General features: G+C 35.1%; 2 protein-coding genes across 3 annotated transcripts; one reads left to right on the top strand and one right to left on the bottom strand.

The window, feature by feature from the left end:
- The first annotated feature begins 328 nt into the window (after positions 1 to 328).
- LOC111379697 (F-box/FBD/LRR-repeat protein At1g13570-like) lies at positions 329 to 2661 on the top strand. Its single transcript, XM_023003124.1, has 3 exons — positions 329 to 2024; positions 2128 to 2286; positions 2377 to 2661. Exons 1-3 carry the CDS (start codon positions 1227 to 1229, stop codon positions 2659 to 2661), a joined length of 1242 nt encoding a protein of 413 aa, XP_022858892.1. The 5' UTR covers positions 329 to 1226.
- Positions 2662 to 7394: 4733 nt separating this feature from the next.
- Positions 7395 to 11457, bottom strand: LOC111379698 (protein NUCLEAR FUSION DEFECTIVE 4-like). 2 transcript variants are annotated; one of them, XM_023003126.1, is made up of 4 exons: positions 10964 to 11457; positions 9349 to 9433; positions 8508 to 9198; positions 7395 to 8034 (listed from the first exon to the last, which is right to left on the bottom strand). In XM_023003126.1, exons 1-4 carry the CDS (start codon positions 11384 to 11386, stop codon positions 7533 to 7535), a joined length of 1701 nt encoding a protein of 566 aa, XP_022858894.1. In that variant the 5' UTR covers positions 11387 to 11457; the 3' UTR covers positions 7395 to 7532. The 2 variants fall into 2 exon arrangements, with proteins under 2 accessions (XP_022858894.1, XP_022858893.1); XM_023003125.1 differs by having other exon boundaries at positions 8508 to 9433.
- Positions 11458 to 22581: the final 11124 nt, after the last annotated feature.

Raw genomic sequence — 22581 nt, 5'->3', positions numbered from 1 at the left:
TTGATTTTGATAGAAATTAGATTTTTATAGATTTTGATAAAAGAATGTACTGTTGAAAATTGTGGTTTAAATAAAAGTGTGTTTAAAATTTGTTGTTAACTTTGATTTAGATTGTAGACTTATATCATAACCAGATAGGGGCTATATGTAAATATAATTTTGGGTGTTTGGAAGACATTTTTATGTAAAAATGCATTCTTGAATAGTAAATTGATGGGAAATGTGTGGTTGAAAAATAAGGAAATTTTTTTGATTTACGTGTAATATTATTTTAATAAAAAATATGTGGTTGAAAAGAAGAGAGAGAAAAATACGTTTTGAAAAAAATATATACCAAACGGAGCCATATTTTTTGTTGAAACATTTTCTTCTTATTTTAACCAACCACCAGAAAATGTGGGAAGTTTTTAATGCTGAATCTATTTAAGGAAATCTCTCTTTATCCTGAGAAAAATAATTTCTCATAGAGAAGTAGAACTACTTATTTTGCTAGCCTTATGTTTGGCTGTTCTTAAAAGTTAAATTTCTAGGTATTAAGTTTTGTCAGGAAATAAAATTAATTTTAAGAACATTGGAATATACTCTAATATGGCTTGTTGTGATGGTTAAGGATATAGTTACTTCGAATAACCACACGAAGCGACTCTAAATTTACCTAGGAGGGCATATTTTGTCAGTTGGCTTTGAACTTTAAGCTCCACTAGAAAAGAGATGTATGGTTAAAGAGGAAAATCATTTGTACAGAGGAGGTGTTCACAGAACCCAGAAGAGACACATGAGATCGGCCCCACGCCGGACCCATGGGTGATAAAGAATTGCAAAAAATGCCGACCTCCCGCCTCGTGTGTTGTCTGTAGGATTTCTGTGAAGCCCTATTCTGTACACGTAGCGGGTTCATGGTTAAATGTGCTTTTATGTGAATTCTGCCACATTATTGGTGTTATAATTATTGAAAAAGATTGTCTTGTACGTCCTGTTCTTAAGCTTGTTATATACTAATTTATTGTTCATTAGCATTTTTGTGACACTTAAATTCTGGTATGGAATGAGACAATTGTTTTTGGCTCACCATTTGCTATGAAGCAGTGATCTCTTCCTTGTGTAGTTCATCTTTTGTGATTTTTACGATAAATTATATCAAAATTGCTACCAAGTATATAAGATCATGTTATTAAATTAATTTTGCTGATTCTCGTTTCGAAGATTTGCTTCGTAAGGACATTAGAATGTGTAGTGGAAGATCTGAGGCGGATTTGATCAGCAATTTACCGGGAAGTATTATAGACAATATCATGGGATGTTTGCCATTACGAGATGCAGTGAGGACGAGTATTTTGTCGAGAGAATGGAGGTATAAATGGGTAACATGTCCCGAACTCGTGTTTGATTTTTGGTTTGATCAGATGTTTCTTGGAAATCACAAACTCGAGCAACTCGTGTACCCGATTCTAAAACTTCATCGAGGACCCTTAGTTAAGTTTGCCCTCCAGGTCCCGGCTTTCAGAAGTTGCCCCCATATTGATCAATGGGTTGATCTTATGCAAAACAACACTATCCAGGATTTCACTCTTCACATATCTCGGGGGGACAGCCATAGGTTACCTTTTCGTATATTCACTTTTCACCAGCTAAGAAAGTTGAAACTTTATAAATGTGTATTCAACCCTCCACCGGGATTCAAAGGATTTAATAAGCTTTTGAATCTCGATCTTCAGAATGTTGACCTTGTGCACGAAACATTTGCAAGCTTTATCTCAGCTTGCCGGATGCTTGAACGGTTGAGGATGATTGACTGCACCAGTTTCGATTGCCTTGAAATTGATTCTCCCAAATTGAAATTTCTAGAATTTCACGGGGTATTCAGATTCATCGCTTTCAAAAATAGCCCTCTTCTTGAGGAAGTTTCTATATCTTTCTCTTCGATGGAGTTCAAAACAGGAAAATCCTTCTCGTCCAATTTAATCGACTCTCTAAGTTGTCTGCCTTCCCTTGAGAAACTGCATCTGCAGGCTTTCGCTTTGGAGGTAAGGATATTGCAATCCTAAAGTAAAGTTTTTGCAATTTAACTTGTTTCTTTCAACTATTATCTATTGGCTCTAATTTTTCGTCCGCATATTTTGCTTCTAGGAACTCGCTGAGGATGGTTTACCCAGAAACCTTCCGGTCACTTTGAAAACTCTGAAAATTCTTCATCTCTCTGATATGTATTTCGAAAAAATTGAGGAGATCTCTTGTGTTCTTTGTTTGATTAGAAGCTCTCCCAATTTACAGAAGCTTAAAATCACAGTAAGACAATTTCTAATCTTGTTCTGTTTTTTTGGTCTTCAGTGCAATATCCCTTTGGGAACCTATTTAACGAATGTCTTTCATTTTTAGGCATTCACCTTCGATGTTGTGGAATCTGTGGGAGAATATCTCCGAGCACAAAAGAGCTCTGATTGCTTGTTGGCCCAGCTCAAAACGGTGGATATGCTACTTTTCTCAGGGGTCGAGCCCGAAATGGAATTTGTTAAATATCTTCTGGCATCCGCAACTGGACTTGAAGAAATGGCAATTTTGCCCCATTCTGGTAGCGTCTCTGATGGAGGTGAGTCGATATTGAATGAACTTACCCCCCCCCCAAACAATTTTAACAACCACCAATTTGTGAAAATAATATAAATAGTTGGGAGATTAATTTATTTATGTCTAAAACTCATGACAAAAATCAAATTCATTCATGAACATGAAATCTAATTAATTTGAATCAATGAATATAGAAAAAGAAGTGTGTACATGAACTACCATATGAGTACATGAACTTAGGTTTTTATTTCTACTAATGTTTGTGTGTTGTCATAGGACTCTTTGACTTCTGCAATCATGAACCTAGCAACTTTGATTTTATCCTTGACCTTCTTTTCAATGTTAATTATTATTATACGTGCATATGCTTTTATCCTTCATCTCATTTTCAATGTTAATTATTATTCATGCATGTAAATAGGGGTAGAATCGTCCAAAAAATGATTATCCCTACATGTGATATTTAGTATATTATAGATTTGTCCCCCACCAATTTAGTGATGCACTAGTGACATAAGTACGTTTTCAATACACAATGAAGTCATTATGTTGTCTGCGTTTTACATTCACGAAGACAATCGAACACCATCTATTAAAGATGTCCATACTCGTCGAGGTCTATGCTTCTCTCTTGAGAATAAAAAAGTATAAACAAATTTTATAGAAGTAAAAAATTCAAATGATAGTTTAATTGTACATAAAAATTTAAGGGAATGGGAATATCCTTTCAAAACTATACTGACTATGCCAATATTGATATACCCGAGGAGTTTATCTCCGAGGACTCAATACATACCCCCACCTCATTTCTCTTCTATGGTCTTCGGGGTAACCCAAGTCCTCGAGGTATCGTAGTCGTCGAGATACCTCGAGGACACGTTTACCTTCCCTAAATGTCCTCGAGAACAGTCCTCGAGACATACACCACCAACATGCCTCGTAAGACCTGGGTACCTAACTAACAAACCTAAACACCCAAGGATTTTACATCAACCCTTACACCACTTGTCAAACAATTCCATTACAAGTAGGATACTCTTTATAATAGAAATTCCCTTGGATAAAAACATCCAACCAACACAATCCTACCAGGAGTACACTACCTACTCCTATAAAAGCAGAGCCTTGGGCCATTATTCAGGTACGTTTTACATTTTTCTTCAGCACATAGCCTCACGCATATATTTCCCTTTCTGACTTAAGTATCGGAGGGGCGACGAGAACACACCTCATTGCCTTTGTTTCAGGTATCGGAAGATCACGTTCGTGCTCATCATCAGTCATCAAGCTCGGAAAATCTACAGGTACGATTTTTGGTAGCATCATTGGCGCCGTCTGTGGGAACCGCTACCAAAAGTCATGGTAAACACACGATCAGGTCTTCCACCCGCAAGCTCATCCGCTCCAAACCAACCCCCTCCTGAGGATATCCCTGTTCCTCAAGAGGAATCATCAGAAGTGCCAGAGCCCCAGCCGGCAGTCGTCACTACCGTAGCCTTTGAAGAGCTCAGACAATAGGTCGCCACATTGACTCAGCTGCTAAGTCAAAGAAATTCGCATCCATCACCCACACCGGCACCCCAGGGGGTTTTATGGCTGATGCTCGAGCTCGAGCTCATGTCCCTGACAATGGCGGAGCAGGGGCCTCGGGTATACCACATGTGACCTCGGCCTCGAGATCAGTGACCATGGAGTCCGGGGAACTCGCTAGGATTATTCAAGAAGGAATTGAATTTATGTATTTATAAAATAATTAAATAAATAATATTTCAACTAAATAAATTATTAAGAATAAAAAGGGAAAGAAAATGGTTAAACACCATACATTTTGTGTAATGGTTGACGATGAATTTTGGTTTGGTGCAAAGATTGGTACAGCGCTAAATATGGCTTTAGCCCCTTGTTTGAGCTCCATTTTTTTTTTTTTTTTTTTAATCAAAATGCATCCTTGAAAAATGACTTGACTCAATTTCAATAACACATTGTTCAATAAAATAATATTACACGTTAATCCAAAATTTTTCCTTATTTTTCAACCACATATTTTCCACTATAAAACTATTGCAAAATACATCTTTAAAAACAAAAAAAAATTGGCTCAAACAACCCCTTAACATCAATAACATCAAATGTCAAAAGTTTCACAAAATTCATGACAATTCTTATACAACAACAATGATCTGATTCACATCATGATACGTGCGCATGGAGGGAGATCAGTTGGATCTTGAAGATCTAATCCGCTCTGTCAAATAATGTGCACGTGCACGAAAATGGATCAAGCATTTGTTAGGAGTTTTTAGCTATTATTTTGGAGTCAGTTAATCGTGGTCTTAAGTTTAGAAAAATTTGTTAGCCATTAATTATTTAAACTCTTCCAGAGGAATTAATAAAGGCATGTAAAATTTTATCCAAATCTTGTGGTTTCATTCTCACCCAAAGAGAATTCTGTTAGCAGTTACTATCAAACTTCTAATTGGGACCTATCATTGGTATTAGAGCTTTATCACTATGGCATCCAACAAAGAGAGAATTGAGGTCCTGGAGGTTGGACTCGGCGGAGTACAGGAAGGCATGCAACGGATTAAATTGGCCGTGTCTAACAAACTGCACCAATTGGAGGATACAATCAACAAGATCTCAGAAGCTTTGTTGTCATCCAAGGCGTCGCCTAGTCACAACAACCATGAAAGGGAAGGAATTCTCGAGAACATACAAAGAGGATACAAACAACGAGAAGAACTAAGAGGACGGTAATGGTGGGAGACAATTATTCTCATCAAAGATGGCCAAAGTGGAATTTTCGAACTACGCCGAAGATGATCCAACCGAATGGTTCAATCGAGTGGCTCAATTCTTCGAGTATCAAGGCTAGACAGACAACTAGAGGCGAGGCTATCTTTGGCTTCCTTCCATCTTGAAGGAGAAGCCAACTAGAGGTGGCAATGGATGCGTCGAGCTTATAGAGAGGTGGGCCGGTCAGTGACATGGGAAATCTTTGAGAAAGAACTATGGGCTCGATTCGGACCCATTGATGGAGAAGATTTTGATGAAGCTCTCTCACATATTTTGCAAGAGGTTCCTTGCGAGAATATCAGTGGGAATTTGAAAAGCTAGGCAACCGTGTACAAGGTTGGATTCAGAAGGCATTGGTAGGAACTTTCATGGGTGGACTCAAACCGGAGATAGCTGAAGGAATTCGTATGTTCAAACCATGGACATTGAAGGAAGCTATCAGCCTTGCTCGGATGCGAGATGAACAGCTGCTACGCCAACAGAGTTTCACACGGCCACTTCCAGCCAACGGGTCGCAGCTGACCCTGCCAACTCCAATGCTATCCATTCCAACATGAGGCTCACGTGGGATGAAATGCAGAAATGGAGAGTACAGGGTCTCTGTTTCGATTGAAAATTTGAAATGATAGGTTTAATGCTGCTCACAAGTGCCAAATATCACAACTTTTACTGCTTGAGGGATGCACAAACACGAGCAAAATTACCTGTGAAGAGATGATAGAGGACAACCCGTGTGAAGATAAAGCAAGTGCAAGTGAGAAACATCGAAGACCTCCTGAAGCAGTATCCAAGTGTGGACCTTGGGGTCAAGTGTCCACTTGAGGGGGAGGTATTGATACGTGCATGCAGGGAGATTCTTGACCTAGTCCACTTTGTCAAATAATGTGCACGTACAGGAAAATGGGTCAAGCATTTGTTAGCAATTGTTAGCTATTATTTTGGAGTCAGTTAATTGTGGTCTTAAGTTTATGAAAAATTGTTAGCCATTAATTATTTAAACTATTCTAGAGGAATTAACAAAGGCATGTAAAATTTTATCCAAATCTTGTGGTTTCATTCTCATTCGAAGAGAATTCACATAAGGAAAATTCTAATGAATAATGCTCCTTGGCTAGGGTCAATGACAGGAGGTGAGGTGATAGGGTATTGTGGCAGGATGTGATTGGTTGTTGTATTTTTATTTTTCTAATCAAAATGTTCAATCATGCATTGACACGTATCCATTATGTAATTGAATTTGTCATTGACTCTGTCAATATAACAAGATTGAATTCTAATTCAAAATGATGATTATAACAAAGGTGGTGTCGTTTTCTTTAATATAGTAGATTATGGTACTATATTTACTCGTTCAAAAGTATTTTCAGGTGAATAAGAAATTAAGGCAAAGAATGGGTTGCTTGCACCTAAAATATGCCACCCCATATTCAGATTGTTTACTTGATATAGCTCGAATGTGAGACTTGAGTTTGGGCTCAAAGAGTAATAATTTTTATGGAAGGTTTAAAAGGGGAGGATATGCATGTTGATGGGTTCGTGCCAAAGCTCCTCCACTGTTAGGCTTTGCTGTGTGTTATTTATTTTATTCAATTAAATATTAATTACTTTCTATTTGGGTTAAATAGAATGTGACACGTGTACACTTCAATTGTATTATATAATATTATTTATTTAATTTAAATTATAATCCACAAATAAATATGTCATTGATGGTTAGCATGAGATGAATGTTCAGTTCATTTCTTATATATATACAATGAAAAATAAATAAATTCATTAATAGATTTTGTAATTCAATATAGGAAAAGTGGATTTAGATGAATTTAAATAATATTAAACTAATATTTATGAAAATAATAAAAGAAAGTTAGGAAATAAGAAGTTTATAATGTTTCCCTACGAACCATATGTAGTACACCGTGAGTGCTTCAACAAGGTATCAAGAATCAAGAAATCTCTCAAAAATGTGGAATTGCCCGTGAACAACTTCTTGAATTGCAAAATCGCCAACTTGCTTGTTGACTATTGGTACATGATTGCCAGCTTACAACCATGGTTACAAGCATAAATAGGTTTAATTATAATCAAGAAAATAAGTAACAAAAAACGATCTCAATAATTTTTCACCGTGAGTAAAAAAAAAAATGATCAACAAATCTACAAACTTCGATTTACACTTGATTATTTACTCTGTAATCACAATTATTAACCAATATTGTTGACAATCTATTTCTTTCAAATCTGTCATAGGCAAGCCTAGTTCTCAAGAATAGTATCAAACTCGAGGCCAGCCCCAAGATAGAAATGCAACCCCACGATACGAAAGTCAAGAAATAGCATTTTCTTCCCATGCAAACCAGAGAGTCAGTCATGAGTCCTGGCCTAGACTCAGCATTAGAATCATAAAAAGTAGCAGCAAGAAAGCCGTAGACAAGTGAACCAACAGGGATGTTTGTGATGAGAATGTTGTGGTTGACTCCTACACTGTTTGGTCCGAAAATCTCGGATGTTATTGAAACAGCAGCAGCAAATATGAATCCCGAGCTTAATCCAATAAGAGCCGTGCCTGCCTGGAGTGCCATCTCCGCGTCAGTTGCAGCAAGCAAGAAGAAGGCAATTGGTGTAGGCAAAAGCGCAATGACCAGCCACCCAGTTCTTGCAAAGTAGAACTTCCTGCAGACATGGAAATATTTCAGGGCGTTAAAACTCCTTTATGCATTTGATGCTTAGTCCTATATGTGAAACCACCTCATCTAAAAGGTTAAGCTGCTCAATTCATTTTTTTATCAGAGGCCTAACACATGAAAAATTTTGAAAATGGGTGGCTGTAGACTTGAATTCAAAACTTCAACGTGCTCTATGGCTAGACACTACCAAGTGTGAATTGCATGAGCAAATCATTGACATTCTATTTTTTGGCCTCATTTTTAGTCTTACTACTATTCAGGAACTTGAAAGCAGTATGGCAGCAAGGAAACGGAGGAGCTCGATCTTAGGGTGGTTCTGGGTCCTTTACGAAAAATTGGTAACTACTAATTGGAAATAGATCATTCCTACGGAAATGATATATATATATTTTTTTAAGAGTTCTAACTCTGAATCCTGACTCTACGCAGCCAAACATGAAGTCATTTTTGTTTACTTACGTTCGTATGAAGTCCGGAGTTGCTGAAAGCAAACGGCCAAAGAAGGAGAAGGATGAATACATTGTGATGAGCCTTGAAGTCATTGAACTTTGTCCAAGTGATTGTGCTATCTGCCCAAGATTATTACTGTACACAAGTCCAATTGTGCCCCCACAAAAATATGCTAGATAATATAACCAAAAATCTATCCTGGAAAGAAGCATTTTTGCCTTGTGCTCTTCACCAAGCATTACCAGTCGATCTTGGCTTAATACTGTCTCACAAGAACACCCTTCACTGGCTCTAGTGTTTTGTCTAGACACACCATGAACAGAATCCTCGACATTAGCAGTGTAAATTAGTCCATTGGCTACACTATTCTCCCGACTGAGGAGCTCTTTATGTAGTTCAAGATCATCAGCATCCACAAGCATAAAACCGGACCCCTCTAACTGGAAGCTCTTGTAGATTGTGCGCTTGAACCAATCTCTAGCATAGATTATACCTGGGATGCCTAAAGGGAGAATGAGGAGAAAAATGGCACCCGCAAATAGAAAACGAGCAGTTGATGCGTTTGATGAGTGGAGGAAGAGAAGATAGAGGCCTGTGATGACGGCCAGTAAGTTCAGTTTAAGGAATGTTAATTGCTCTCGTTTGACAGCATCTGGGGAGAGAGGATCTACGGGTGGTTGGAGAAGAATGGGGATTACCGCTGCAATGGATGTGAAAAGGGGAATGAATGCATTGAGAAGAAGATACAATGATGTAGAAGAAGGGTTTAGCGACTTTGCAGCAAGATTGTATAACGCAGCACTTACTCCATTAAAACTCACTGTAAGAGCAAGAGCAAGCGGTCGAGTACCCGGGAAATTCTTTATGCAGAGAACAAAACATACTGTGTTGAACCAACAGATGCTACATCCAGCTAATAAGCACAATAAAAATACCTGCAACAGAGAAAAATTGCAGCAAAACGAATTCATGATTACATTTCCAGCTAATAAGACAGTTTATGTATGTTTGCTGACTTTGAAGATAACTATTAAAAAAAATAGTTTAAGAATTACTCTTAATCTAGACCATTACAGTAGATGGATTATTCTACTTTAGTAATGGTTTTCTTTTCTTTTTCTTTAGTTTCATATTATCAGTTACATAATTTGTGATTGTTTTTAGGAGGCCTTTACAGAATCCAACAGCAATAGTTCTGATTTTTTAACATAGAATGAACCTTAAACTTGAGAAAGCAATCTACAATCAAGATTGAACTTCTTGATATTTACATCTTAAGTTTCCTAATCACAATCATGGTATAAATTATTAAAACCTTTATGTTCTTACCAGTTGCAATTAAACAGGATTAAGTCTCTCTTCGGTTCCACTAAAGAAGTGGATTAAAATTAAATTCAAGAAGTTACACTTTTTTAATTACATATTTTATGGGATCCATAACTTAAAAAATATATTTTTATTTAAACCAAACAATGGCTAAGTTGCATCACCGTAAAAATCATGAATAGGTGTTGAAATTATGTGTTTAAGAAAAAAAATTACGGACATGTTTAGAAAGAGAAAAAAAACAGAGAGAATAAACTGTACAACATATCCTCAATAGCCACTACTATAAAACTCCATAACTACTACCTATTTTGTCTGCATGGGCCTATGGGGCCGTCGTTTCTTTTATTGAGAAATTAACGTTTGCTAGAAACAACTTAAAGCTCTCAACATTGCTTTTTCTTTTGTTTTCGTAATTGAAATCAACCAATGCAATTATGAGAATGATACATCTGCCATTAATGCAAATCAAACATGTCAACTATTGACCAGAAGAACATAAGGCAGATGTCATCAGAAACGTTTGGTTGGTGGCACGTTTCCCCATTTTCCACTCTAGAGATTATCTCACCATTCTTTGAACCCGTATAAATTAAACAAGGCTCCACTAAGAAAGGACATAAGTGTCAAGTGAGTTGAGTTGGCGAACTGGACATCTGTGTGTTGGCCCAGCATAATTTACTCTGAACCACTATTTAAATACACCGGTGATCGCTAATCTTCTAGCGAAACTTCACCTTAATTTAGTGAAGCAAAACTGTAAATTTGTCGATAAATCTAAACTTTTTTATAATTTAGTCACAATTTGTTCATATCCATTAGTATGAGATGATGTCAGTGCCTAAAAATTTGTCAATTACATCAACTACACTGTGGGGTCAGTTATTCCATATTCTTTAAGTCATATTAATAAACATGAAAGTGACCAATTGCAGCAAACTTTAAGTAGAGCAGTCAACTTAGAACAAAATGAAATCTACAACCCACTGTAAAATTCCACAAAAACTAGAGTGAAACCATGGTTTTAACCCTCCACAAAATTACTGAAAAAGGGTGGGTGGGTGAGGAATTGAACACAATAAGAAGCTGGAGGTGCATTAACCATTAAGCAATAAAAAATAGTAAAATAACTGACTGACCACAAAATATGGCAAGGCAATGAGATTCCTAATGACAAGCCATTGCACACCATACCCAATCAATCCCATTGCCGCAGCCAAGAACATAACCATCCACAGGGGAAGGTACATCAACGCCAGTCCCGACGACCACCCCAACGCCTTGCCAAGGTCCGACGCCGTCGCTAAATAGTTCAACTGCACTTGCGAAACTCCCAATACCGCCTTCAACTCCGACGAATATGCCGAAAAGTCGAAATTCGTACCTGTAAACGCCTGAATCCATATAGTAGCCACCACTATCATCCACTTTCTAGATTGACCGCCCATTAAAACTGATAACAGCAATCTCGCAGGATGAAACCTCCGCGCTGCGGCGATCCGGCGAATTGGTTCTGACTTGGGTAGGAATTTGCATCTACATGAATCCCTACTTGTCTTCATTTATAGACGCACTCGTAATTATCAGGCCAGAATGATGACCATACATCTTTTTCAGCCTGTCGATTCGTTATTCTTTTCTTTTCTTCATAGGATTTCTGTTTTTTCACAGTTGCCACTTCGCCACAAATTCTTCGAAGTTTCTAGAAGAATCCACAATTTTGTAATTTAAATAATACAACAAAATGAATATGTTTGCAAAAAAAATAATAAAAATATGGCCAATGTGCCGTAGCATTGAAAAATACAATCTGCATGTGTGGCTCACGGTATATTAGGAAGTAGACAGTGGAATCCTCGTACCGACTCTTGTCTGGCGGCCCACGATTTTATTTTCTAAAATGTGAAAAAGGGATTTAAAAATTCTATTTTGTAATTAACCTTAAAAACTGCCAGCTAACAAAGTTGTTAGTTTTCGTGTCATGGTATGATATTCGGTTTTAAGATCCTCCGTCCACATAAGCTGCTCTTATCTTGTTATTTATATCAGTATTTCAAAAAGTGTCTAAATACGAATCTTATTGTCTAATCACACTTTACACGTTTTTTGAACTCGTAGAATTTGAAACTCGAACACTCAATTTAATTAAATTTTCACAATTTTGTAAAATTAGTAATTAATTATGGGAATTGTTTCTTGTAGTATAAGAGCTTGTTTGGTACAGACTTTAAATCAATTAAAATCAATTTTTTAACCGTTATTTCGCTATTCTAACCGTCATTTTTTGAATTTTTCTCTCACAAATAAAATCCACTTTATCTCTAACATTTAAAAAAATCAATTAACCAAATTCCTATCAAACAAGCACTAAGTATGATGCTTGACTTGTTTTTGTTTCAACGTGAAAGTAGAAATGTACTTTAGTGGTAGACTAGTACTATGTTGATATGGTAATTCTACATGTATTAGTCCCGTTTGATTCCCATTTTTATTTTGAAATGGAAAGGAGTAGAATAGTGTTTTTTTTTTTTAAATAAATGATTGAAAAAGAAGGAAAATTTTTCTGGTTACGTGTAATATTATTTTATGAAAGATTGTGTAGTTAAAAATAGGAGAGAGAGAAACGAAATGTAATTTAATATTATTTATTTGTTTGAGTTGAGTGATAGTCAGGGTCGGTCCTGTGATCGTCGGGGTCGGAGGCAAAATTCAAAAATTAGGCCCTCAAAATCAACGTAAATGCAAAATTCAACGGTGTGTTATTGCTAACTTAAAATTCAATATTAAAACAACAAACAAATATCTCAATAATCTCACAATTAATGAAAAAATTATTTTCCTTTTTCTTCTTTTAATGTTATTAAATAATAAAACAAACTTTGGGCCAAAATAGGCCCACTATAGTTTTGGGCCTGAGGCACATGTCTCATTTGCCTGTGCCCAGGACTGACTTTGGTGATAGTATTAAAAGAATAAAATTTTGATAAAACATGTTTTTTGTATAAGTAGTATTTAGATAGTAAACACGTTTTGGAATTAATTTTAAACAGTAAGAAGTTGTTCGAGGTATTTAGTAAAGGTTAAACAGCACAAAAACTTCCCACCCCTTAGTGCGTATGCAATGGAAAGCCCTCCATCTTTTTAAATAGCACAAAATTCTTACTGTGAAACTTTTAGGGTGCCATACTCTCCTGCCGTCTATTTTCTTAACAAAAAAAAGAAAGAAAGAGAGAAATAGTGAATATATCCTCAAATTTAAATAAAACAGAAAGAAAAGCAATAATAATAATAATAATGATGATGATGATAAATACCAAGTATCTAATTACAATCATGGTTTCAAAATTTTCAAAAAATTATAAATAAATCCTAAATAAATAATTGAAAAATAAAACAAAAATTCAAATCATCTCTAATAAACACCTTTTTAGAGTTAATTCTTACATTGGTCACTGAAATTATGTTCGTGTATCCAATTACTTATTAAAATTTGAGATGTCGAGTTTTGGTTACTAAACTTATCTAAACGTTGAATACTACTCAATCACATAACATCCGCTACAAACTTTTAATAGAATTTGTGATGCGGCTAACATAAAGCACATGTGGCGCCCCCATCACACCATTAACAAATTGCTACGTCTTCAATTGCTCAAAAAATTTTGAAAAAGACTTGATTGCTTCTTAAACTTTGGAAAAAAAAAATCTTTAATTGATCATTAAGAGCTTGTTTGACAACCATTGTTGTAAAAATAAAAATAGTTTTGAATAGTGATTTGTAGAAGAATGTGTGGTTTAAAAGTATGAAAAAGTTTCTGGTATACATAGCAAACTATAAAATAAATTAACGAGTATCAAATACGCACTAAACTTTAAGGTAGTTGATTTTTGGCCACTAAAAATTTAAAGTGTCTTTCATTGCCCACTAAATGTTGGAAAAGTCTTCCATTACTCTCTAAACTTTTAAAAGCATCTTTGATTATTCATTGAAGTTTAAGGAGTCGAATTTTGTCACTAAACTTATAAAAATGGTGTCATCCTATTGTTCGTTAAAATATGTTTAACGTAAGCGCATGTGTCGCATAAAAGTAATAAAGTAGACATATGAGTCCGAATTGTCAATTCCATGAGAAATAATTACTCAATTATATAGTAGTTAATTTTAATTTTAACATATTTTGTATTTTGTTATTAATATTAAATTCAATTAATTCAAATTTTAATTAAATTTAATATTAACAACGAAACACACAATAAAATTGAATTTTTCAAATAATAAAAAAACAGCTTAAAATTCTACAAAAAAAATGTTAAAATTAAATTTAATTATTATGTAATTGAGTAATCATCTCGTGGGAACGACGATCTGAACTTTTTTGTTCCCTATATTACATTATGCAAACTCGTGCATTTGCAGTACATATAATGAACAACAGCCTGACATCATTTTTATAAGTTTAGTGGCTAAAATTCGATCACTTGCAAACTTCAGTGAGCAAGCAATTCTTTTTCTTAAAAAAAAAAAAAAAAAATTAGTGAACAATAAAAATTGTTTTTAAAGTTTAGTGAGCAATGAAAGACGCTTTAAATCGTTAGTGGCCAATATTCGACCACTTAAAATTTCAGTGAGCAATCAAAGATATAGACATTATGTTAGTGACTATTGGGACATTTAACTCCATCTTTTGCCTTTGAAATCGGCAACTGTGAGGTTTTCGACACTTTTCTTAGCCATGGAGACGATGACCCTCATAGGCTTGGCAAAAGAGCTCTTAAAAGGTCGAGGCTTGGTGGTGACATGGTATGCAAAAAGTGGGTTAGCAGGTGCTTTAGTGAAACCCATGTCGCGAATAATTATAACGAGTACATACAAATCAAATAAAGATTTAAATATAGACACATATAATGATTTGTGTTATTCCTCTTAATAAGGCCAATGTTTTAAGATGGAATCTCAAATTTTAATATGATATCAAAATCCATTATGTTCAAAAGGCAATTTGATCCGATTTAAACTAAAATAAATAAATAAATTGAGAACATGAATTTCAAGATGGTATGCTTGAATGAACCACCGTCTTGCGATGACATGTTAAGAGACAAAATTTCATATCAAATAAAGGTAAGGATATAGAAATATATAAATTGTTTGTGTTAATTCTCTTAATAAGTTTGATCATTTAAGATAAAACCTCTAAGATTATTTTCAAAAGACTCTTTAAATATAAGATACTCTCTATTTTAAATTGTCAATCTTTAAAATTATACTACAAGAGACTCTTTAAGTTAACATTTTAATTTTGAGAGTGAAGAACCAAATTCACTCTCTATAATTAAATGCATTTAAAGTATTTCAATTTTTAATGTAAGAAAATAATTAAATAAACTAAAGGAAAAAATTTTAAAATAAAAAATAGAGAAAAATAATAAATATTTTTTGAGAGTAGTTAAATTAAGTGCTAAATATAAAGAGTTTGTTGGAACACTTTAAAATTTTAAGTCTTTATATAGATATTTTCCAAATAATAAAATATGCTATTTGAAAATAAAGAATCTTTTGAAAATATTATAATCTTAATAAATACAATGTGCCGTAGAACTGCATTGCAATGTGTACGTGACTCATACTACGCACGAGGAAGTTCTATAAAAGTAGATAAGAGAAACCTTGTAGTTTTGTGCATATATTAAATTATTGAGGGCTTTATTCGTCAAGACATTTGAAAAGTAAAATATTGTTTGCGAGATTAAAAAGTTAATTTTAAACGCGTTTGCATAATTTTTTTAAAATGCTTTATCTGATTCGAAGAGTTTTAAGATGAAGCTAACATAATATAACTTAGAAAATTCTTCTACAAAATGTACCGATAAAAATAAAAATTTTGTCAAACGGGCCCTCGTTGATTTCTAATCCTGTTTAATTCAGTATGACCCACGGATTTATTTTTCTCAATGTAAAAGGGATTAAAAATATATATATTTTTTAATTCACCTCAAAACTGCCTGTTAAGTAAGTTGTTAGAGTTCGGATGAGATAAGAGTTTTGATAGGGTTTAAGGTCGTTTAGTCCACGTAAGTAGTATTTATCTTGTTAGTTTTAAATTTTAATAGCATTCTATTTTATTTTTTTAATAAAAATATATTGTGTTCTAGATAAATTGAAGCAATTTTACACCTTGATTTTACTTGGTTTCTATTTCTAGGCCTCTACTAAGTAACTGTTTCACCTTACAGTAAAATTAGCAATCAATTATGTGAATTCTACCATGTCATATTGATGTACAATTTGATTCATTTTGAAGTGTAAGTAGTAATGTATTTTGAATAAAGCTCCCCATATAGTGAGTTATTGACACGGTCAATATAGGGGGACGTTTGCCCTCGTTACCCATATCCTATACGTATAGCAACTTTCATGAATTTTAAGGGTGGAATCAACGTACTCCCAAATAATTTTGGCTACCATTTCAAAGAAAAATGGCAATTGGGATGAGTAACAATACATATCCTTCACAAACGATAGATATGTACTAAAGATCAAGAACAAAAAAATTAGTTCATATGGTTATAAATTCAACCAATTCTATCTGCAACTCATCAATGTCATATTTGAGAAATACCCCTCTAGAAAATTTTATAGGAGAAAAATTACGGACCGTCAAAAATAGAAATTTTCGCTATATGAAAAATTATTACAATCATATAAAACAATTAGCTCATCCAAACCCGTCAAGTGACGTAGAAAAAATAATTGTTCTAAATTTTACGGTCCATCAATTTATACTCTTTCTTTACAACCTATGAATAAAATAAGAAACAACATTGACTTACATAAATCAAATTGAAATCTAGCCAATTTTCATTTCCAAGTTTCAATATTCAATATAGAGGAAATGCTCCAACAATTTATGAGGCAATTTTGATGTTTCCTTTAAAAAATTGATTACTTTCAATTTTCCACAATTCCCTCAACCATTTGTACAAGGAAGGGCAGTCGCACCACCGATGCGCCATCTCGATGGGTAGTCCACACACCTCGGGGTTGTGTAGTGGGCCACCCACGGAGATGGCGCTCCCTTATAGGACGGTCGCACCATGAGGTGTGTGGGCCATCCATCGAGGTAACTCTCCCTCCTACCGAAGTATTTCTCTTGTACAAGACACTATCTTGTAGAAACTTAGTTTTATAGCAATGACACAAAAATGTAAACACTATGATCTCCATACACAATAAAATTACTATGTATGAAATCATCTTCACTTATATAACAAAATGTTATGTATATTTAAACAAATCACGTTTCAATGAGTTCTTTATAATTGGATGCACCCGTTTTTCTACTTTTGCTTTGTGTGAAGTCCGGAGTCAGTAGTTTTATAAATGGGTCATGGATGCCATTAGTGGCCTCATTGATTGCAGAACTTGCTGTCAAACAACGTGATTTGTCCTGCGAAGTTCGTGACAATATTAAATGAGGACCATATGATGTTTTTTTTGGTGTGACAGTGCAAATGACATGTTCAAATACTCCGTTAACTCAACAAAAAAATAAAATTTTTCTTTTTAAAAATCAAGGGCAATATAGTGTTACCCAATTTTTTCATCGGCCTTCTTCCCGACGTCAAAGGTAATTGCTCAAAATTAAAAGTAATATGAAAATAATTTAAACAATTATATCACTAAATAAAAAAGAAACGACGTAAAGAACGTTGTATTTCACTTTAAGAATAATAATGACAGCTATAATACTGGATTATTCATAAAATCTGGAACGGTAGATAAAGAGATTGAATATGTGGTCGATAAACTGAAGATATTCATTTCCATTTGTGCTTATTGACGGTGTATCGGTTTATGCTATTTCATTTTTTTTTTCTTTTTGTCATTTTGGAAGTCTAATACAAATGGATTCATGGAACTTAAATTGGAATTTCTTTCATAATTTATTTAATTTCATTCACAGAGGAATACTAGGGAGGACAGCTCGTATTTAGAGATACTTTCATAGCACTTGGTTGCTTTGGGTTCTCACCTTCCTTTCTCGTCCTCTTCGCTTTGGTATTTATTTATTAGGAAGTTTTTGTTTACTGTTAGTTTAATCTATGTTACGCCTCATTTTACGAGCCTCGGAACCACTCCGACCTCCCGAAGCCTCTCCGAAGTGATACACCAATTCCTGTCACTGATCTGCCGAAGTGTCCCGTCTCCGACCCCGTTAGAAGATTCGCTGCCAATTTAAGATTTGCTCTGCATATAAGGTTTAAATTGATGTGACGTCCCCCATAAAACTATTTGATGTGACTTATCAACTTTATGTCAATTCAACTCGGGGGAAACAAACTGTCCGCCCACTCTACAAGCGCGGCTGATTGACGCCTATGAGCAGCGCTTCATACCGTCAGATGTATACACATGTTCCACATCCCACGGTTCATACCACCTATAAATACCCAAAGATTGGCCAGAGGCAAAGGTAATGAAACTCTCAATAGATAGCACTCCATAACAAGTTTATATATTCTCCTCCCCAAATTGGTCCAGATAAATATGTACTCTAGTTAATTTGTTGGGTTGTAATACACGTACAGGTACGGGTTCACTCGTACCGAAGACTCACATACATCAGGGTGGGTGGGTGCTATTTTTTCTTTTTAATACAAGTGGTCCCATATCGGACCCATTATTTGTGAGTGTTGGTAGGGGTTCTGTTTCATAGAATCTCTTATACCAAACACTTTCCTAATTTGTTTTGACCGACAATACTATTATCTTTCAGAACATGAGTCAATATTAAAAAGAACCCATGAAATAGTGGTTAAAATTAATTCTCGACTTCGACATAGACAGCACTATTATCTATTAGAACATGAGCCAATGTAACTTTTTAGCTAACCTAAGCAAGCGTTTAATAACATGCTGGCTCGGTGATGCAAAACTCTTTTAATTCTAGAGGAAGTTAGTGGAATTTAGTTGTTTGGATTTTGGAATAATCTTCATGAGAAGGTAAGGGTGCTTATTAAAAGCCAAGCTGGAAAATTAAGGTGAGCGAGTGATTATGATTTTTTTTTTTTCATTTTTATATTTATGAAGATGAACAAAAGGGAAACGGAAATTATTGATAACTCAATATTTTTATTTTTCTCGAGATGAATGAAAAAACACAGAAATGGAAAACATAGATAATCAAGTTTTACATTTATGACACAAAAGAAACACAGAAACTGTGAAACTCAACATATTAACTTGTCATTGCAGGGCGTTGAAGATGAATTTTTTGTTGAAACATGGATCATAACTTGGAGGGAAACCGGCTCAAAAAATATGTAATGAGGTCTAGCAATGAAGTTATTGGCTTCTTTGGAGAAATTTCGAACTACATTGCTACAACAGGAACTCAAAAGATACTCCAAAAGCAAGAAAATATCAACTGATCGAACATGATACCCAGGATCAATTATATGGGTTCAGAATAACATTGTACCTATTTGTACAATATGAAAAACCATAAACCTTGACCCCAAAAAATGGACAAACAAAGGCAGCTGCTTCTATGGACCTAGATCTACCCAATAAATCTATTACACTTTCTCAAACTCAACATGAAGAATCACACAGACTCCACACACACAAATCTAACCCAAAAAAGCCAAAAGTTCTAGGGTTGCACAGAGGTTCACGAAGAAGACGAATGAGAAGATATACTAAGTCAAGAGAGAAAACCCAAAAGCTTCTCAAAACCAGATAAAAAGTCAAGTAAGGTAACCACTCAAATCTTATTTCTATAAACAAGTCATCACCTTTGATTTTTTGTGAGTGATCAAACAATCTAGAATAGCACACATGTCCTCCTTATTTGGGGTTGGGTTTAGGCCCATTTCACACTGCGTTACTGCGCAATGGTAGGTAGTATCAGTTAGATTACTAGGTTTCATCATCGCCCGTACTGGATCGGGCCAATTTAATGTCATCACAGCCCAATACACATGATGAAACAATTGAGAAAGGTACTTGCATCCCTCCAGTGCTTGATTAAATTTGAGTGTTATTAAAAATCAATTCTTCCATAAGAGTAATGTGTACGAAAAAGTTCCTCAAGTAGAGGCTTTCTAACAACTCCATTGAGTGCCAACACTTTGGACAGGAAAGCACATATTTCATTTGTTTAATGAGCCCGACCTCAGTCTCGAACACACGACCTTGTCGAGTTTCATGGTAAGATTGAACTGAGATAAGAAGAGCTGGGGAACAACAACGGGAAAGAGACCGTGACCCCATTTTGCAGCGATGGACGACCACCTGTCAAAATTGTGTCGATCTGATAAGTTGCTTAAGCCAAGAGGTACCCGATTTTGACTCTTAAGAAATGTGACAAGCATACAAGACATAGAGCTAGCTATAAGACACAAAACATTGGGTCTGTTATCAGACTATATATTATACATGTTGACATATTGGTCTTTCGATGGTTTGTCATAAGAATATTATTCAGGTGGTGTTTTCAATTGTTTTCATATTTTTCTAGATTTATAAATCTACCTTATGATCTCCTGTTCTTACTCATTTTTACTTCTGTTTTTGTATCATGGATATTTTAAAGTTGAGAGATGTTACATTCCCAATAGGCTGAAAAAGGTTGCGATCAATTGCCCTTCCCATTCTCATCAAACGAATACCATACATGCCTTTTACCGACAAGCTATCCTAGCCTTCCTCATCTATAGGCATATCTATTTGCCCGTATTTAGCTAGCTGTTATGTTAGTTGTAGTGTCTCTTCCCTCCTTTTATCTACCACCATGAAATGATCGATGAGACGATCAATATGATTATATGGTTATTAGCCTTAAAAGGAAAAAATATACCATTGGATCACAACTTCATCACTTTTGATGATGTTGTTAGTGTTGAATATTGCTTATGATCCTTCAAAATTATTTCACTGCAAAGTAATTGTAAATAGTTACGAACGTAGTACTCGAATCTAGTGAAGTTTAATTAAACAACAAGTGTCAAATTTTCTAAAACAAGAACACTTAATTTACATAACCTCTTTCATTTAACTATAATATAATCAAAATAAAAAATATAAATAATAAAAAAGAATTGGTTGTTTTAACTTCTCTAGTGCTATTTGTAAAAAAAGTCCCAGAGTATCACCTCAAATATAGACCAACGCGGCCCAATACCACCGTTTCCTACCCGCTCAGGGCCCTACATGGCCCGACCAAGTTACAATTTGAATCCCCAGCTATTATTATTCCTTATTCTCTCTACAATAATGCATACAGAGTAACATTTTACATTTACTACTAGTTTTCTGATTCTACTTAAAAAAATGCAAATATTATCACGAGTGTCTGGATCTGAACTCCTCATTATTGAATGAATACGCAGATCTTTCAATTGATTAATCCCGGGTTAATTACGGTGAGTGAAGAGGAGTTGCAGAGATGGGTTCTAGCAGTAGCAAACAAAATGCACCTGACCCATCAGCAACCAATAATTCTGCAATATCATCGTCAGCTGTTGTTCGAAGGAGTCGTCGATCCTGTAGAAGTAGAGTGTTACAAGCTTCTTGTCTCCGATCTCACCATTCTGAAATTAATGAACCCCAGGTAACTTTTTCTGGATCTACAGATTCATTTTTTTTTTTTTAAATATTAGCGTATTGTGGACGTGAATTTTGTAATTCATTTTACTGGGTTCATGATTTTGATGTCAAATTTTGAATGAAGTTAGCTGATTACTACGTTAAATTTTATTTTTGTTTAATCCTTATGCATTCGTGTATGGTTTTCATGCTGCATTTCTGAAAACAAGTAGTTAGCGAGTGATCTGATATAGACACGGACAGTACGCATTGACCTGTTGTACAGCATACATTTGTGGTCATGCTTTTGGTAGCTTATACTCGGTTTGCCTCTTATATCATTGCTATTTTAATGGTAGTCGCATTGTGCATAGGCACTAGTTATTCGTATTGGTAGCAACAGTATATGGCTATTTTGGTCTGGTTATATTATCAAATATGAAGAAATGGTGATTTATTTCTGTAAAGAGTTTGAAATTAAAAGCCACTGTCTTGGAGCTGTTGAAGAGCTTGGACACCTTTTATAACATTAACAATGTACTGAAATTTCTATTTTACAACTTTGGATCATGTGGATTGGAATGCCACTTTGCGAGTTTTGTTTTCAACAAAGGTACTTCAGTTTTCTTTAAGTAGCGTCCTATTAATACTGGTTGGCTCTTTAGGCGTCTGCTTACCAGAGTGGAGAAAGCGGTAAGAATGTTCATACTGTCAGTGAGATTAAATCGGACTCAAATGAAGTTCCAGCTGAATGTTACCACAGTGATAAAGTTGAGTCGGCTGAGGAAATGAACTATGTGACCTCCAATGTAGAGCTCGATGACTGGACTGAAACAAGCTTCTCTCATACTGTGTCTCGAGATGGTAGTTCTTCTCAAGCTTTCACCTCTCGATTACTGAACCCTACAAGTCGATTTCTTTCTCGCTGCAGTTTCTATCCTGGTAATTTGAGCTTCCGGCAGAGCAGATCAAGCAGTTTAGGCTCCTCCAGAGCTTATCCTGCATCTTCAACAAGCTTCACAATTTCAAATGATGGAGACCGTTCAAGCCTCGTTGGTAGAATGGTGAACAGAAATGAGAGGTCAAAAGGGTGTGACCTCTTACCAGCATGCTTCAGCAATCGACCACCTGTATTGCGGCATGAAGATTTACCAACTAGTAACTCAC

Source organism: Olea europaea, unplaced genomic scaffold (genome assembly GCF_002742605.1).
Source record: "Olea europaea var. sylvestris unplaced genomic scaffold, O_europaea_v1 scaffold2023, whole genome shotgun sequence".
In the NCBI taxonomy this organism is placed as follows: Eukaryota; Viridiplantae; Streptophyta; class Magnoliopsida; order Lamiales; family Oleaceae; genus Olea; species Olea europaea.
The sequence above is the reverse complement of the archived record's forward strand: the minus strand, read 5'-3'. Positions and strand labels throughout refer to the sequence as shown.

Excerpts from the sequence above, each read along its gene's own strand:
- LOC111379697 (XM_023003124.1), top strand. The coding sequence starts at position 1,227 with ATGTGTAGTGGAAGATCTGAGGCGGATTTGATCAGCAATTTACCGGGA. Across the intron at positions 2,025-2,127 it reads TGCAGGCTTTCGCTTTGGAG|GAACTCGCTGAGGATGGTTT; the intron begins GTAAGGATATTG and ends TTTTGCTTCTAG. Across the intron at positions 2,287-2,376 it reads TACAGAAGCTTAAAATCACA|GCATTCACCTTCGATGTTGT; the intron begins GTAAGACAATTT and ends TTTCATTTTTAG.
- LOC111379698 (XM_023003125.1), bottom strand. The coding sequence starts at position 11,386 with ATGAAGACAAGTAGGGATTCATGTAGATGCAAATTCCTACCCAAGTCA. Across the intron at positions 9,434-10,963 it reads TTGCCTTGCCATATTTTGTG|GTATTTTTATTGTGCTTATT; the intron begins GTCAGTCAGTTA and ends TCTCTGTTGCAG. Across the intron at positions 8,035-8,507 it reads ACTCCGGACTTCATACGAAC|GAAGTTCTACTTTGCAAGAA; the intron begins GTAAGTAAACAA and ends CCATGTCTGCAG.